The 16,842-nt window shown below is 33.5% G+C and overlaps 1 protein-coding gene across 3 annotated transcripts in view; it reads right to left on the bottom strand.

The window, feature by feature from the left end:
* The window catches only part of DGKB (diacylglycerol kinase beta), a 296,607-nt gene that overhangs the window by 143,663 nt on the left and 136,102 nt on the right, over nucleotides 1–16,842 (bottom strand). For all 3 annotated transcript variants that reach the window (XM_060685674.2, XM_034402586.3, XM_034402587.3), the window contains one exon: nucleotides 3,371–3,435. In XM_060685674.2, coding sequence (XP_060541657.1) covers nucleotides 3,371–3,435 — 65 coding nt within the window. The remainder of the gene's footprint in view (nucleotides 1–3,370; nucleotides 3,436–16,842) is intronic.

Below are 16,842 nucleotides of genomic sequence, written 5' to 3'. Positions count from 1 at the left end.
GTATTTACCTAGACAAGCATCAGAAGTTCAAGTCATAATATCCCTATAGCCCTTTATAAAGTGAAATCAGATTATCAGGGACAGCCATGAAAATGCATTAATGGATCATCAAACAAATCAACCCAGAGTTTTCATTTGAGACACATGATAAGGCTTAAATTATCTTAATTCAGAGATCTATCTGTCTAGAGAAGGCTGTAATGTTGGGAAAGATGGAAAAAACAAGAAAAGGACAACTACCAGTAAGTTGGTGGGACTCAGTTACAGTGATGATGGGTGCATGGTTGGGAGACCAGAGGGACACCAGTTAGGGAAAGATTGTCATGAAAAAGTCAATATGGTTGCTAAGAACTGACAATGATTTGGCAGCATATAATCAATTAATCAATTTCCTCTATTGATTGAATCAAATGGAACTCCCTTCAGAAATCTAACAACAACTGAACTGTCCATTGCCTAGCCCACTAAACCCATTAAGATACAATTAATTAGTTAATCCATAGGCTTTAGTTGGAAAAATGCTACTAAAGCACCCCAACTTGAATTAAAATTTAGTTTGTATAGAAGAAAGACTTATGAGATTTTTTGCATCAGTTGCTCAAACATATTATTTGTTGTTTCATGTCAAACAACAAAACAACTTCAATGAAAGATGTGCCTCAGGACCATGACTAACCCTCTGCTGCTTTTTCTGCAATTACCGTTAGTGGAAATATAGGCACTGATATCATCTACTCAAGTCTCTCTTCTATGTGGGTAACTTGGATGAATTAAGCTTGAACTAGAGTAGCTATATCACTGAGGAACAGCTGCATATAATAGTGTCCATATTGCTTACTAGACTCTGTGGATATTAGATTCCCTAGATGAAATAATAATTTATTGTATTTTCCAATAACTTCTAAGGAGCAGGTGACAACATTCAAACTAGCTCTTCATTCTTAACATACATGATTATATTAATTTTCCTCAGAAATGTAATGAAGATTTTTTTACCTAAGAATTTCTCTCTCATTCATTAAATATTGAGGAATAGTAATGCTAGTACAAAAAAAAAAAAGGCAAGAAATCATGCTTGTTCTCAAAATCACATTTTTGGTACTTTCATTTGACAGAGGCCTCTTCATTAATGCCATCACTCATCTCTAAAAGCTCTAGTTTGAAAAAAGATGCTAAAAATATAAGACATGAGCATGAATCCTAATATAAACTGAGAAATTTTATGTAATCTTCCCACAGAAAGCTTAAATATCTTGCAAACAGTATGTTTTTTTTCTAAATGAATGCCTCAAGCTAAATGATTTCAGTGTTAATTATAAAGCTATATTCTTTGACCAGAACTCTAAAGCAGAGTTCAAAGTTATTCCAATTAGAAATAAAAGAAAACTGTGTATATGTTTGATTCAATAGAACATGTTCTTAAATATAAGTATGTATAATGTCTGTATGAGCCACTTTGATAATTTTATTCATTAGTTCAGACTGTTTCCTATTATAGTTTAGAAAAATATGGTAGAGAAGTTTCCTATCCTTTCACACAGTCAGCAATGTGCCTCACTCATTATTTTGAATCATTCTTTGGGACCCCTCCTGTTTATATTTCATGAATATAAAATCAACATAATGCAATAACATTTATTACTCTGAAGTAAATATAGTTTATAAATTTGAGACATTAGAAGACATCTATATAGTCCTACTCTAAGAATAACAGTTTCAGCTAACTCCTTAATGTAATGGAAAAGCATTTCTATTTTGTTCTGTGATTCAGTTGTGTTTTGTTACTGTAAAAACAGTATTACAGAAGTAGGAAAGGATACATGTAACTCCTGCTAGGCTGTATATTACTATATTTCATTAGCATTCAGCAATTTTGCATTGGCAAAACATTAGCAACTCAGATCATAAGTACATGGAGAGCTCAAGGTGGCTCCACAAGTCCTCACACTTGTCAAGGATGACGTTACCTCAATTTTTGCATCTTGAATATTTATTTGTGGCCATAGCAGTATAGAAGCAATAGAACAGCTCAGTACCATAAATTATTTTATAAGAGCTTAGAGACTGAGACTTGCATTGAAGGACTGCAGTCTTCATAAAACCATAACCATAAATCCCTGTCATATATTTTCCCAAACTGAAGAATAAAATGGAAATGAGTTTAATTTTGAAAACATCCTAATGCAAAGGCATGAAAAACAACTTGACTGAATAATGCTACTTCTAAAAATGCAAACTATGATAGAATCAAAACAAAGCTTTTATTTGCATAAATATGATACATGTTTAAAAAAGCATAAGCAAATCAAATGGATTATCACACAAGCAGAGCATTTCAAAATTATTTTTAAAAGTAATGGATATGCTATAATTTAATGGGGCTTCTTGGGGCCACAAGCTGCATAAAAATCAGAATATCATAGTGCTGGAAGTGATAGAGAAATTTGCTCCCAAGACTAAAGAAAGAGCAGAGACATTAATTATATTCTTCTTTGGATTAAATTCTTAGCCATATAAAATCGTGATACTTTATATCTACAGCAAGTATTTATAAGCTATTGAAATGTGTATGTTCAAGCTCAGAAAGCATTATGTGTTACAGCAAGAAGAACATGGAGGAGCTGACAGATGGGTTATGACTTGCCATGGTACAATCATTCAACACAACATGTAAGCGTATTGTAATTGAGAATATTTAATAACACAAAATAATATATTTAGGTTTAATCAATTTTTTCCTAAAAAGGTGCCAGAGAGCTTTTACATGGCTACTGTGAGTATTTTTATGGAGTTTTTTTTCTTTTGTTGAACTGTAGGCTGCTTAGAATCTGAAGGTTGGGATTGGCAGCTATATAAACTCTATAAATGAATAAATATCATTCAAAACATAATGGTGACATTCAAATTTGTGAAAATGTTAATATTATTAATACTTAAAGTTCTTCTTGTTTATCTGAATTCTTACAGAAAATATTAAATGCAACTATTCCATGAGACAGAGCTTGAGTAATTATATCCTGTTATCTCACAAGCTAGCCTTCTCTGACCTGGCAAACCAAATTAAATTGACTAAGCTACATACTTGCAATATTGAAAATTATACTCATATTACAAAGCCCACATTTCCAAAAGAAAACTCAGTAACTAAGAAAGTATTTATATCATAAATATGCAAAGATTTATTAAGGTCAGAACAGAAATAAAAGTGACAGGAGTACTGGTGGACATAATGACAGGCGTCATGATAATATAAATTTATTTTTGTGATAAAAATCACAATTTTCTTTATCTCGCACATACATCATTTCTACTTTAAAATAATTCACTCCAGTCATGCAAAGAAAAAAAAGGAGAGGGAATCAGTTCTCACCTGCTATTGAACTTCTCTGGATGTTTTTCTCGCATAATGTGAAATCTGTGAGCAATTGAAGCATCCTAAAATAAATTTTACAAATAAAAATTATTGTGGATGCATTGCAACATACAAAATACTTTTTAACAAAGCTATAAACTAAATATGTAAAATACTCCGATTTTATACCACCTTTCCAATGATTTTTTTTGTTTTTATATTGTGGTTTTATTTGATTGTTGTATGCCACTCTGAATCATTTCTGGTGAGATGGGTGGATATAAATATGATAAATAGATAAATAAATATTTTTTTTGATGTAGCTCTTAAAATAAATATTGGTAAATTATTGCACAGTGTCATTAAAATACAATATGTAATATTTAAATATTAAAAAAATTAAGCAAATTCAGAATTTACATAAAATGGCAAAACAAAGAAAAGAATGACAAGACTATGTCATAAATCTCATAAATATATGAAAGGATCAAGGAAGAAAGAGAATATGCTTATTAAATATCTTCTCCTCAGTTTGATTCAACATTCAAAAAATTATTTAGAACTGAATTAGTGTTGCACATGCAGTGCTCATTCTCTGTAGTCTGCTTAGTGTTTGCCTGAGAGTCAATTCATTCTTTCCATGTTTGTCTTCTCTTCTGTCATGTTTTTTTTTTCAATTCTTGGGCTGACTTTCCTGCCAACTCTCACATGTACAACCAAACAGGAATGTCGACCACGCCTTCCAGAGGCAAACAGCAAATAGTATATGAAGTCACACTGCTGAAAAACCTGGTCTCTCAATAGATAACAAGGTAGTTAAACTCTGCCATACCTGCTCCTTCTAAGAATTTTCTGACTATCTTGCAGGCAACTTTTTCCTTTAAGTAGTAGCAAAAGATATCAGAGAATCAAGTCTTTAATCTCTTGATTTATTATCACTTAATAAGAGAAGAATTAAATAAAGGAAATGAAATAGGAGAAAATTGGATGAAAGTGATAAAATGGGGAGTTCTTCGCTTTAAAGAAAAGTAAACTTGAGCATAGTCATAAGCATATCCTCATCATCATTTTAGCCATTATCTATTCACAACAGGATGAAGGCCTCTTCCAAATGTTTCAAAGCAATATGGTCCTGAGCTTTCTTTTGCCAATTGAGTCTGCAATACTTGCTTATGTTGTCGATACATCTTGTTTTAGGTCTCTTTCATGGATGCTTTTTATGAAGCAGGATCCATTCTATGACTGCCTTGATCCACCTGCCATCAATTCTTCTTGCCATGTAACCAGCCCATTTACATTTAAATTATTTTACATTCTTGTTCTTTAATGCATATGCAGGTCTTTCTACCTTGTCTTGGAATAGAATAGAATAGAATAGAATAGAATAGAATAGAATAGAATAGAATAGAATAGAATAGAATAGAATAGAATAGAATAGAATTTTTTATTGGCCAAGTGTGATTGGAATTTGTCTTGGTACATACACTCTCAATGTACATAAAAGAAAGAATCAAGAATCATAATGCCAAGCATGTATCTTTCCATGGCTCTTTGCTGAAAATTCTAGGCATTTTCAGACTTCATTCAATAATTTAACTACTACAAAATATAAGCCTTATAGTTATGTCTTCTGTTTCTTGCCCTTCTAAATAGTATTTTCTTTTGTACCTACTACAAAAGAATCATTCTGAACCAGAGGATGACAGGGATAGTCAGATTACATTGACACAGGATTAGGCATCCTTAGTCAATAGACACTGATTTGAGGGAGTTTTTCTTGGAAAAGAACTGTATAAAACCACAACATACCAACACAGCAATACTGATTTCAATGAGTATGCTTCCCCAACTCATAACGAATTACCTTTGTTTCAATCTGCTCTTACAAAAAGCAAGAAGTGTATATACATTTAATAAACAAGGTGAGAAGAGTCCAATTTAAAAACCTCTGCACCAATTTCTGTCAAATGCATTATGCTTCATTACTTTATAATGCTCTAATTTATCTGCAACATTCATACAAGTCTGATTAAACATTAAAAAAAGTTATAGTTTCCATTGAACTTTTATGTTGCTCCCATATTAGCAAATGGGGGACTGTTTTTCTGATTCATATCCCAGGATCAAGAATAAGTCTGAATGGGCTCCCCACAAATCAAATATAATACATGCATACTATGGTTATTAATTTCATGTCTTAAAAGGTGATACAGTAAAAAAAGGACAGAATAGCTATTTCTTTATTTTTTATTTTTTAAAACTGTAGGCTCTATAAGAATGCTATTTGTCCATTTCTTTGAAATTAATAACGTTTTACTTGAAAATAGTTTTATTAAATTCTTATTTGCTTTTCTTTTGTACTTTATGGTCCATTGATGTTGGTAAATTGTTCTTCAATTCTTCAAAATGAAAAGAATTCCGGGGAGACTTTGATTTTAAACACTCCACCTTTGTACTTATATACATTTCAACACTTAAAACATGACTGGAAGAAAACCAGATATTTTGTGGAAGTGGTTTTTCACTTATGTTTAACACTAGCAAACATTAATTGTCGATATGAAGAAAAGTAATTTAGGTGATTTATTTTTAAAGTGTTGTTTTGGTTATTGTATTTGTCAAAAGAAAGCGGCCATAATTTATGGTTGATACATAAAAGGACAGGTGATTTGGGAAAGTAGCTAAAGCACAAGCAATACTTTACTTGTGAAAATATCTAACCTGCTACATGATTTGCATGTATCCTGCTAGTGAAATATTTTTATGAATATCTGTTTTGACTAAAAAATTAAATTGTACAAAATACTTCCAAATGACAATTTAATATTCAAATGAGAAATAATTGTTTGTTATCTTTTCATAGTGAAAAATTCCCAAAGAAAAAAATAGTTAAGCAGGCAGATTCTATTATGTTATTCAAAAGCATTAAGCCAGCTGGTACTGTTTAAATATATACACACATAAACATTTGAATGTGCTAAATAATATAATTTTAATACTTCAACAATAAAACTATAACTTCAATTACATTATAACAATTTTATTTTTTTCTAATTATCTGGCATGATATAATCATTAATGAAATCATTAATATTGTCAAATAATATTAATAAACATTATAATTTCAATTATTATAAAGTATCGTGCTATAAACACAAATAATGTTAATAACAATGATAACTTGGATCAGGTTATCTATGGAGAATAGCTAAAAAAGAATGATAGTGGCCATAGTGGTGCATTCATATGTCTGTTCTTTTTTATGTGTGAAATATATATTCATAAGTTTGCAAATTTTCTAACTAGCTTCCAGCAAGCAAAGTCAGTTGGACAAGTCAGATTTGCTTAACAAGTACATGATTCACTTAATACTTGTGATTTATTACTGATAATAGTGATTCACTTCGTGACTGTGATAAAAATGATTATGAGAATGGGTCCAACCACATGATGACTCTTTTTTTTTTTAATTTGATTTATATTTAATTTAATGAACATATAGGTTGGTGTTAAAATTCCAGGCCCAGTGGTTGTAAATTGAGGGCTACTTATACTCTGCAGACATTGTTAATAGGGATACTTTTAATTTGTTATTTAAGGTAGATCAATGTAGCTTCCAGATACATAATATCTGGAGAATAGATGTTAAATTAACATCGCAACACTATTTTCATTACCTGTTAGGCACAAAGAACCAGAATAACACTGAGAGCTGATCATTTAAGTATGTTTGTTGCCTATTTACAAGAAACTTTACATACTAACTGCACTTACTAGAAAACAACTACATAAGTACTCCAAGTTTTAGTGGAGATTTTTTTTCTGTGTCTTCTCCATCCCAGAGATATCTGCTGAAGCAGATATTGCTCATGAGGCTCAATGGAGCCTCATTTCAGCTCCAGATTCTACCACATCATCACAACTGAAAGGAAATAATGGTTAAAGGTAAAGATAAAGATTCCCCTCACACATATGTGCTAGTCGTTCCTGACTCTAGGGGTGGTGCTCATCTCCATTTCAAAGCTGAAGAGCCAGCACTGTCCGAAGACGTCTCCGTGATCATGTGGCTGGCATGACTTAACACCAAAGGTGCATGGAACACTGTTACCTTCCCACCAAAGGTGGTCCCTATTTTTCTACTTGTATTTTTACATGGTTTTGAACTACTAGATTGGCAGAAGCGGGGACAGGTAACGGGAGCTCACCCTGTTACGCGGCACTAGGGATTCAAACCGCAGAATTGCCAACCTTTTTTTTTTAAATTTGATTTATATGCCACCCTTCTGCAGAGACTCAGGGCGGCTTACAATGCATTAAGCAATAGCCTTCATACTTTTGTATATTTTATACAAAGTCAGCTTTGTATAATCTGGGTCCTCATTTTACCTACCTTAGAAAGGATGGAAGGCTGAGTCAACCTTGAGCCTGGTGAGATTTGAACTTGCAGTAATTGCAAGCAGCTGATGTTAATAACAGTGCTTTAGTCTGCTGCGCTACCAGGGCTCTTATTTTGATCGACAAGCTCAGTGTCTGAGCCACTGAGCCACCGCATCCCTTTATCTAATGGATAGGGTTATTTAAAATTCCAGCTGTTTTACTCACAAGAACTTCACTAGATAGTTCACAAATATTATCAGCTTTTAGGAGGGCTTTGAATACAGTAGACACAATCTTCTGTGTTGGCTGCTGATGTAACTTGGGCAATATGTTATATAAGGTGGACTGCTGAAACTCTACATTAGTGAATCCAATACTTCTCTCCTAACCCTATAATTTTAATACTAATCTTCAAAATTATCAACAAGAATTGATGGTTGGTAGATTTAATACGTGGGAAGATTATGGGTTGATATAATGGGCTATGAGAATAACCTTGAGAAACAGGATGAAAAGCTGCAGCCCAGAGAACAATCTGATACTCAAGTACAAACCAGAAATTAGTACAAACCAGAAATGAGAAAATTTCCCAGAATTGACACTCCCCAGTTCTCTGTAATGCAAAGGTAGAGAGCAGGCAAGTGATTTTTTTACTTGTAAGATTCTGTTACTATATCTTACAATAAAAAATAGTTTTAGTATTCTTGATATTAGCTTCCTTTTCTGAACTGTGTTAAAGGACTGGATTCTTTCAGTTTGTACAAATCAAACTCTTTCATAAGTTCATAAACAGGAAGCTCTTGCTTTTCTTTTGTCACTTGACTGCTTTTCTTTTGTCACTGACCGATAAGTTTTTCTGGAAACTAGGCTCTGAAAGTTTAACACTAAGATGATGGGAATCTCCATTTTTATTATCAGGAACACTGAGAATATAAAAATGTCTCCTTTCTTTGATGATAATTGCAAATCTTCTATGAGTACTCTTAACTTCATGGGGACTTATAGCTGTATATGTACTGCTGGGAATGAGAGACAGAAATTATTTAATTAGGCACTTTGCTTGTCTGGACAGGAAAGAGACTTATAGTCTATGCCAGGGGTGTCAAACTGGTAACCCACAGACAGGCTACACCCACACCAGGTCCACAAAGGGGAAAAATGTTATGATACATCACATAATGGCCACGAGTTTGACACCCATGATCTATGCTATTCTACAATTGTTCCACCTGCCCACCTACACATTTATAAATATTTTTCTAAGCCAATGGGCATCCTGCAACATTGGACCTAATTTCTTCTCTAAAATGTCCTAATTCAGACTGCTGGTAAGAGAAGAGAGAGGCTAAAGAATAGGGTAGAAGAAAAGAAGATAATCCAGTTATGTCTACAAGTCATCTTGTCATGGTGAAGGAAGAAATTGTGCTTTCAAATTATCAGTGGTGAAGCATCAATCCAACTTTATCAATCTTTTGATGAGGTTCTTAAAAAATTCAAGCTGCTGTACAAATACAGGTGTGCATGATTAGCAGCTCTCCCAACATATTTTGTAAGAAACCTGCCATTATCACTTTGACTGGGGAAAAGGTGAGTGCAATGCATGCTTAAACTACAGTAATTGAAGTATTGTGTACACAAATTCAATGGCAATACATGCTAAATTTGTTATAAGATGCCTTAAACTAATTTTAAACTCCAGGAAAATAGCTTGATTATAGCCATTTTATTATGATCGACTAAACTGAAAATTAGCAATAAGATTTTTAATAAGCTCCCTTTCTGTATTTTTGAAAGTCAAATGAAATCTGTTGAGCAATTCAAAGTTACAATTTCAGCATTTGAAACCTACACAGAGTAATTCAAACAAATGTTATGACATTTAAGATAATGAAACTCTTCACTAATGCCAGAGTGTCCAACTTCACGTATTAGAAGTCAACAGATGTCCAAGTACTGAAATGCCAAAAGAAAGTTAGTGCCTATTTTGATTAATACGCCGAATCAGTCCATGGTGTCTTTTTAAAACTGGCATGCATTACTTTCAAACATTTATTCATAATCCATTCTAGGAAACATAGCTAGACAAAGTGTTCCCAAGACAAAAGGAAAACAATGAAGTACTGCATAATCCTTTTAGCAATGTGAGCTGCATATTATTGATAGACCATTCATTGCAATCAGCAAATGATTAATTGCAAATTTGTTATTAAATTGACCATCAAAAACAAAAAGATGAGAAAAAGAAAAAAAAGGAAACCAGTGTACTGTCAAAGAGGGAAAACCATTCTGTGTTTTGTAATGAATTAAATCCTAATCAATACTCTTGTTGACTACACTGTAGTGTAATTACCTCCTTAAATAGCATAGGTACCCATCATTGGGGACATTTAAATTAATTTTTAAACTAAATGTATTTTTCCAACTACTGAATCAGCATTTTCAACTCCCAGGTTTCACAATTCAGTGTTCTGCTTATTATCAACTGCATGAGGCGTAGATTTTCCCCTTTTAATTTCATCTAACCGAATGAGAAAAATATATCTTCTAGTATTAAAATCCAAATCTTAAAAATATATAATTATTTTAATATAATTTGTTGAGTGTACGTTTGGTTATAATGATGCTAATGAGATAAACTGTATTAATGCTATCTGCCATGTTATTTTCCTCTTTTTCACTTCTTAGGAATTATTTATTAAAATTTTACATGACAAAGTCATGAAGAAGATATTCCATAAAATAATAAAAGATAGGCCAAAATAATGTTCTTCTACAGTGGAACTACATATTTAACAGCAATAATTACTATGGTAAAAGATGAAAAAGATGTTTAGATTGGATTTATGCTTAGCCTTTCTTCTCCTATTATTTTTCATGATATTCTTCTGTTGACTAACAATTATGTCAGAATTCTAATCTAACTCTGTCCTTATAGGAAACAATCTAGTTTTTACATAGAGTTAGTTCACCCTGAACACACCCAGTACATTAAACATTAATGCAATCTTCTTTCCATTTTTACTGCTAAAGCCTTTAACAAATCCAGGAACCTGGATAGCTCTGTGGACAAGGCACTGTAATTTAACACCAGCTGTCTGCAATTAAAGTAAGTTCGAATCTTGCCAGGCTCAAGGGTGACTCAGCCTTCCATTCTTTCTAAGGTAGGTAAATTGAGGACCCAGTTTGTGGGGGCAATAAACTGACTTTGTATAAAATATACAAAAGTCTGAAGGCTATTGCTTAACGCACTGTAAGCCGCCCTGAGTCTCCGGAGAAGGGCGGCATAAAAATCAATTTTTTTTAAAAAAAAAAACACCACTAATTCACACATCATGCTAGGTTGTAATTGCCATATCAGGGTTTGTTGAGTAGACTCCAACTGGCCAAGTTTATACATCACACATCCATAAATCGGACAAGCCTGATATCTTTAGCTCGTGAGGTAGAACAGGAATGACAGCAAAATATAAGAAAATAATTCTAAACTAAAACCACCCTGAATCCATATACACTGTTCAAAAAATTTCACAAAAGTCATGAAAGCAGCTATACAATGACATATTTTTCATGTTCTGCAGAAATAACAAGGCAGAAGTGATAACATAAGCATAAAATATATTATTTTACCCTCCTGAATAAGCTAGAATAATTCAGCAGACTTTAAATAAAACCACAAGAAAAAGAAAAGAATTCATGATCTTACGAAGTTATTAATCAATTTGATTAGCCAGGTTTCATCAGCCATATACAGATCAGAATAAAATGTTGCGGTAGCAGCCACAGTCAACAGTTTGAATTTCGTCCTTGCAGAAGACACACTTAAGAACTGCAGGAATTCCAATTCCAATGGTGACTTTTGAGTCACTAATATATATAGGCTATCTTGGAAGAAGTTTGAATTCATCAACTCTTCTGAGCATATGTATTTTTCCTTCTAATATCACTATCTTAGCTACATATGCATAATAAGGATTTCCAGTTTCCTGGGAAAGTGACAGATATTCTTAGTTAGATTTTAAACTCTGTCTCATTTTATCAAAATTTACAGATTCTCCTTCAAAAAATAAAGATTCTACTCTTTGAGGTGCTAGATGATCTTGAATGAAATATTAAACTATTTGGTAATGTTTGTAATATTGTCAAGACAAATTGTGACATGTCTCAAATGAACAACTGATGTATAATATACACAATTGTAGAGAAGAAAGCTATACCTATGATAAAAGAGTCCGATTCTGGCACAAAAACAATGAACTTAGAAAAATGTCTTTACAGAGATAGCATTGACAATGCATTTTTTTTTAAAAAAATAAGATCCTTTTATAGCTATAATATGTAAACCAACAAACTGACAAGCTATGTATATTGAGTACCCTCTCTGGATACCAGCTGGCTTGGCTGCATGTTTTTCTAATGGTAATGAAGTCACACAACTGCTAGTACAATCAAATGAGTTCAGATCATCTCTGGCTGAATAGATTGCTACTGACTGGTTTCTTATTAGGGGCCATTGAGTTGCCCTTTGGAAAACTACAAGATTAGATAGGTTTGCATGGTTACAGCAAAGTGTCTTTAAAAATGAGCTTAGAAAAAAAAAACACCTTTTTTGCTTATCAATGTTACTTTGTGCTAATCAACTCACAGAAAACCCTAACCACCACAAGTAGCCCAAAAAAAGAAGAAGAAAAGAAGAGGAGTGAAAAAACAAACTTCTATTCACTTGATTGATTGAGGCAACATATATCAATTCCCTGAAGAATACTGCTATTCACTTCTTCTTATGAATAAGGAGTCTGGGGAAAGAATGAGCCACTCACACTTCTACCCCTTTCTTTTAGAGTTGAGCATGTGTGTATAAAGTTGAAGCGGTATTGATGAAAAATGGCATCCCTAGCCTGGATGAATACCACTGTCACAAAATAGCTAGGTTTTTAAAAAAACAGAGTAATGATATAAAGTTGGGTGGTTTTCAATTGATGTTGTTTCACTGACAGAAGGCTCTTGGCTTCACAGCTTCTTGCTTTAGCTGGACAGGATAAGGAATGATTTTTCTGTCTTCTGTGCTTTGGAATGTTGGGAGACTCTGCCACAAAATGTGGGACACAGGAATAAATGTTGGCTGCAATACATTTTTTTTACAGTTGACACAAAACAGAGTTTACATACAACAATAGATGAAATATAGCTTCACTATTCAATTTAAAAGGCAGACTGTACAGTTTAGTGAACCCACTAAACTTCATTATTTGAAGAAAAGCATATTTTATATTTATCTAAGATTGTAGACACAATGTTGTGTCATGACTGTATAGATGGGCTCTAAGAATTCTTGGAGTTCATTAACCATACAGCAAATATACAAGATGCATTTGTGAGAAATAATAATGAAAATTGTCAGTGTTAAATACAAATGTGTGTGTGTGTGTGTGTGGTGGGTTGCTACCGGTTTGCTACTGGGCGAACTGGTAGCAGTGGAGGTGGGAGACTCCGCCCAACTGCCCTGACGTCACCAAATACAATCTGCATGCGCAGAAGTGAGCGAACCATTAGCAAAGGTAAGTGAAACCCACCCCTGGTGTGTGTGTGTGTGTGTGTGTGTGTGTCTATTTCTGTCTCTATGTGAGGAAGATTACTAAAGATATAGACCAGGCATAATGGTGGAAGAGAATTTATATACATTGTACATCTTAGATACTTTTTTTCTGATATTGCTTTTACGATGCTCCCAACTATTATTATTCTTTGAAAGTGACTGTTGAATTTAGAAGATCTTTAAAGGACAACAGTAATTGTTCATATTTCAAGAGATAGGCCACATCCTCTAATAGTGAAAAATATATTTTCTCCAAAATCAAGATATGCAACGTTAGCCACTTAATAATACACTGATTTAACAGAGATGTCCACACTAATAATATTCACATTTCAATGAATTGCTTACAGAAGAAAGTGATAACACAGTTACTTAGCTGGCACTGTGAAAATAATATGGCCATGTTACTTTAGATTTGGATTTCTCCTTCAGATCTCAGATCTTTCAAGTTGAAAGTAAACAAACATTATTGTACCAGTGCAAATGTCTACCAAATTCACTTATTTTTTAGCAGTAGTAATTGTTACAAACTTATGCAAAAAATCTCAGCTTTTTCTTCATGTCATTTATTGGTCTATCCTGTAAGCCATTTATGACAATTTCTTATTTTATTATTCTGAGTGATTTAGAATTTACAGTTATTCACAATTATAGGACATATTCTAAATTGACAAAGAAAAAAGAGAGGTGGGGGAGGAGAGGCATTTTCCTTCTTGATCTGTTTTAGTAGGCAGCATCATGTGGGCTGCTCTGCCTGAGCTTGGAAGCTAACTGTTTGTTTATTTATATCCAACCTTTATTATTATTATTATTATAAATACCGTAACTCAATGCAGCGAACATACCTAAGACTCCCAAAGATGTTTTTTCAAGAGGCAACTGGACTTTCTGGTTTTTCTTTGAAGACGTTTCACTTCTCTTCCAAGAAGCTTCTTATCCAAGAAGAAACTTCTTGGATGTCAAAGAAGAACCAAAAAGTCCAGTTGCCTCTTGAAAAAACACCTCTGGGACAAGCCTGTCCTAAAGTCCAATTGAAAAAGCATCTTTGGGAAAACCATGACCTGGATGACTAAGAATCTCCATAGACATTTAGCTATGCACTTTGGGATGACACTCTTTGAATGGTGTGGAAGTATGAAGGGATTTCAGAAAAATTACAGGCTACAGGAACCATTTGCTTTAAGGAGCCTGAGTTGCGTAGGAGGCTAATGCCTCCTACTAAGGCAGCATTTAACATCCAGCTGCCTGCAATTACTGCAAGTTCAATTCTCACCAGGCTCAAGGTCGACTCAGCCTTCCATCCTTTCTAAGGTGGGTAAAATGAGGACCCGGTTTGTGGGGGCAATAAGCTGACTTTGTATAAAATATACAAAAGTATGAAGGCTATTGCTTAACGCATTGTAAGCTGCCCTGAGTCTCCGGAGAAGGGCGGCATATAAAAATAAATAAATAAATAAATAAATAAATAAATAAATAAATAAATAAATAAATAAATAAATATGCACTTCAGTTTGAGATGAAAACAACACACTCATTCCCAACAGCCTGTGTCTATGTTCAACAGTAAAAGGACACAGAGCAGAGAACATCCTGCAGAAACCACAGCTCCAACTTCTCAATGAAAGAATAAGACAGATGAACTGAAGAAGCTTCTTGGATGAAAAGTGAAATGTCTTCAAAGAAAAATCAGAAAGTCCAGTTGCCTCCTTAAAAAGCACCTTTCAGACAATCATGACCTGAATGACTGAGAATCTCCATAGACATATACCTAAGACTCCTTTCTCTTTCTATTTTTCACACAATAACAACCCTATGGGCCCCCCGTTCCCCCAAAAAAGGTTGCTCCTCTTTATCTGTAACAGAAAATCCCAGGATTGTGGACTAGCCTAGAAAGTTAAAAAAAAAAACATTGATAAGTGGCAATGGCAAACTACATTCCCACTGTTGCAAAGAAATGTGTGTAGTTATTTCTATGGAGTCTCAAAATATTAAGCTCACTTCAAAGAAATTTTACTAATTTAACTCTGACTGATTTATTTTTGAAAAAACTAACAGCTACATTCCAAAACTATGTTTGTCCTCTGATGAATATATTTTCATTTTCATTTATGCAATTTAATGGCACAGACCAAAATACAGAAAAGAAAAGAAAAACTGGGAATTTTTTGTTTCTTTGGTTGTTTTAAAAGTAGAATAAATGGGGGGCGGGAGAGATAGAAAAACAGCTATCATTTTTATCCATTGGCAGATTATTTCTCATACTGAATCAGAATTTGGTTTCTGATTCTGAAGGCAGAGAAAATAAAATTTGGCCATTGCCAAATGTGCTGATGTACTGATCAGCCAGATGTAGTTGACTATAAAAAAAGTTTGTGTGTCCTCAGATGTCTACTAAAAAATGTGTGATCTACCTGCTCCTAATATCTTTGTAGAAAAGGCAATATAATAAATATAGATTATTTTGCTTCTGAAGTTGCCAGCAAAACATCAGAAAATCTATAAAGAAGAATATTTATAACTTAGGGTTGAAATGAGGGGTCTGGTGTTGTCTGAGCTTGGTTCTTTTCTTATGGACATTTCATTATCCAAAGTAGGTAAAATCATCAATGCTGGAAGGGCCTTTTAAATTTTAAGTATTGTTATATATTTCCACATAAGAGGAGAGCTGTTTAGACATGTTGTTTAGATAAGGAGGCGAAGCTAATTTGCCATCTATATCCAATATACATGTGTTTATCATTTTGACTACCTGATTATAGATTAGCACATGAAGAATTTCCAAATATAGTACAAATGAATGTTGGTTTTCCGTCATTACTTTCAAGCGTATGGTTGTAATAGTATGTCGGAAAGAGTTTGATAGATGGGCAAAGATATGCTGCCTAGGATAAAGTCAGATAAGATATAGCTAGCCACAACTGTATAATGGGTAAAGCAAGAGGTTCAGAAGGAAACCTCCCTAAATTCTTAAGTGATAAAGGTAACAACAGAATTGTACTTTCAGACTTCCAACATTCCATTAATGTGGTTTGACAATAAAGTAACATTAATTTATCTTGTGTTTCTAGTCTGGAACCAAAACACTTCTCAAAATATCAAATCATCCACATCCTTTGGAATACATAGTGGAAGCTGAATCAAATATTAGCATCTGCCTGCCCATCCATGTTCATGCACAGCTGTTTTGTTGCCTGTTCCATCAGAAATGTTATGTTTGCATGTCTAAGCAGTTAAAGGCAATCAGGAATAGTCTTCAAAGTAGCCTCATGAACCTTTCAAAAGACGCAGTTGCTTTAACAATTCAAGAGGGTGCTGTGCTTGCATTAACCCAAGAATGTTCACAGCTGGTAGGGGGAAAAATTCAATATGGTGGTTATAATGATGTATTGTATATAAAAAAGGTGAAGCTATACTTAACAAAGCACTGACCTCCCTTTCATACTGCATCCATTCTCTGAGGATTTATGAACATTTGGTTTTAATTCTCATAAATCTATTAAGTTTTCACATGATTGCGAAC

The sequence above is a fragment of the Pantherophis guttatus genome, chromosome 4 (genome assembly GCF_059756535.1).
Source record: "Pantherophis guttatus breed Tessera chromosome 4, ASM5975653v1, whole genome shotgun sequence".
NCBI classification, from domain to species: domain Eukaryota; kingdom Metazoa; phylum Chordata; class Lepidosauria; order Squamata; family Colubridae; genus Pantherophis; species Pantherophis guttatus.
The sequence above is the reverse complement of the archived record's forward strand: the minus strand, read 5'-3'. Positions and strand labels throughout refer to the sequence as shown.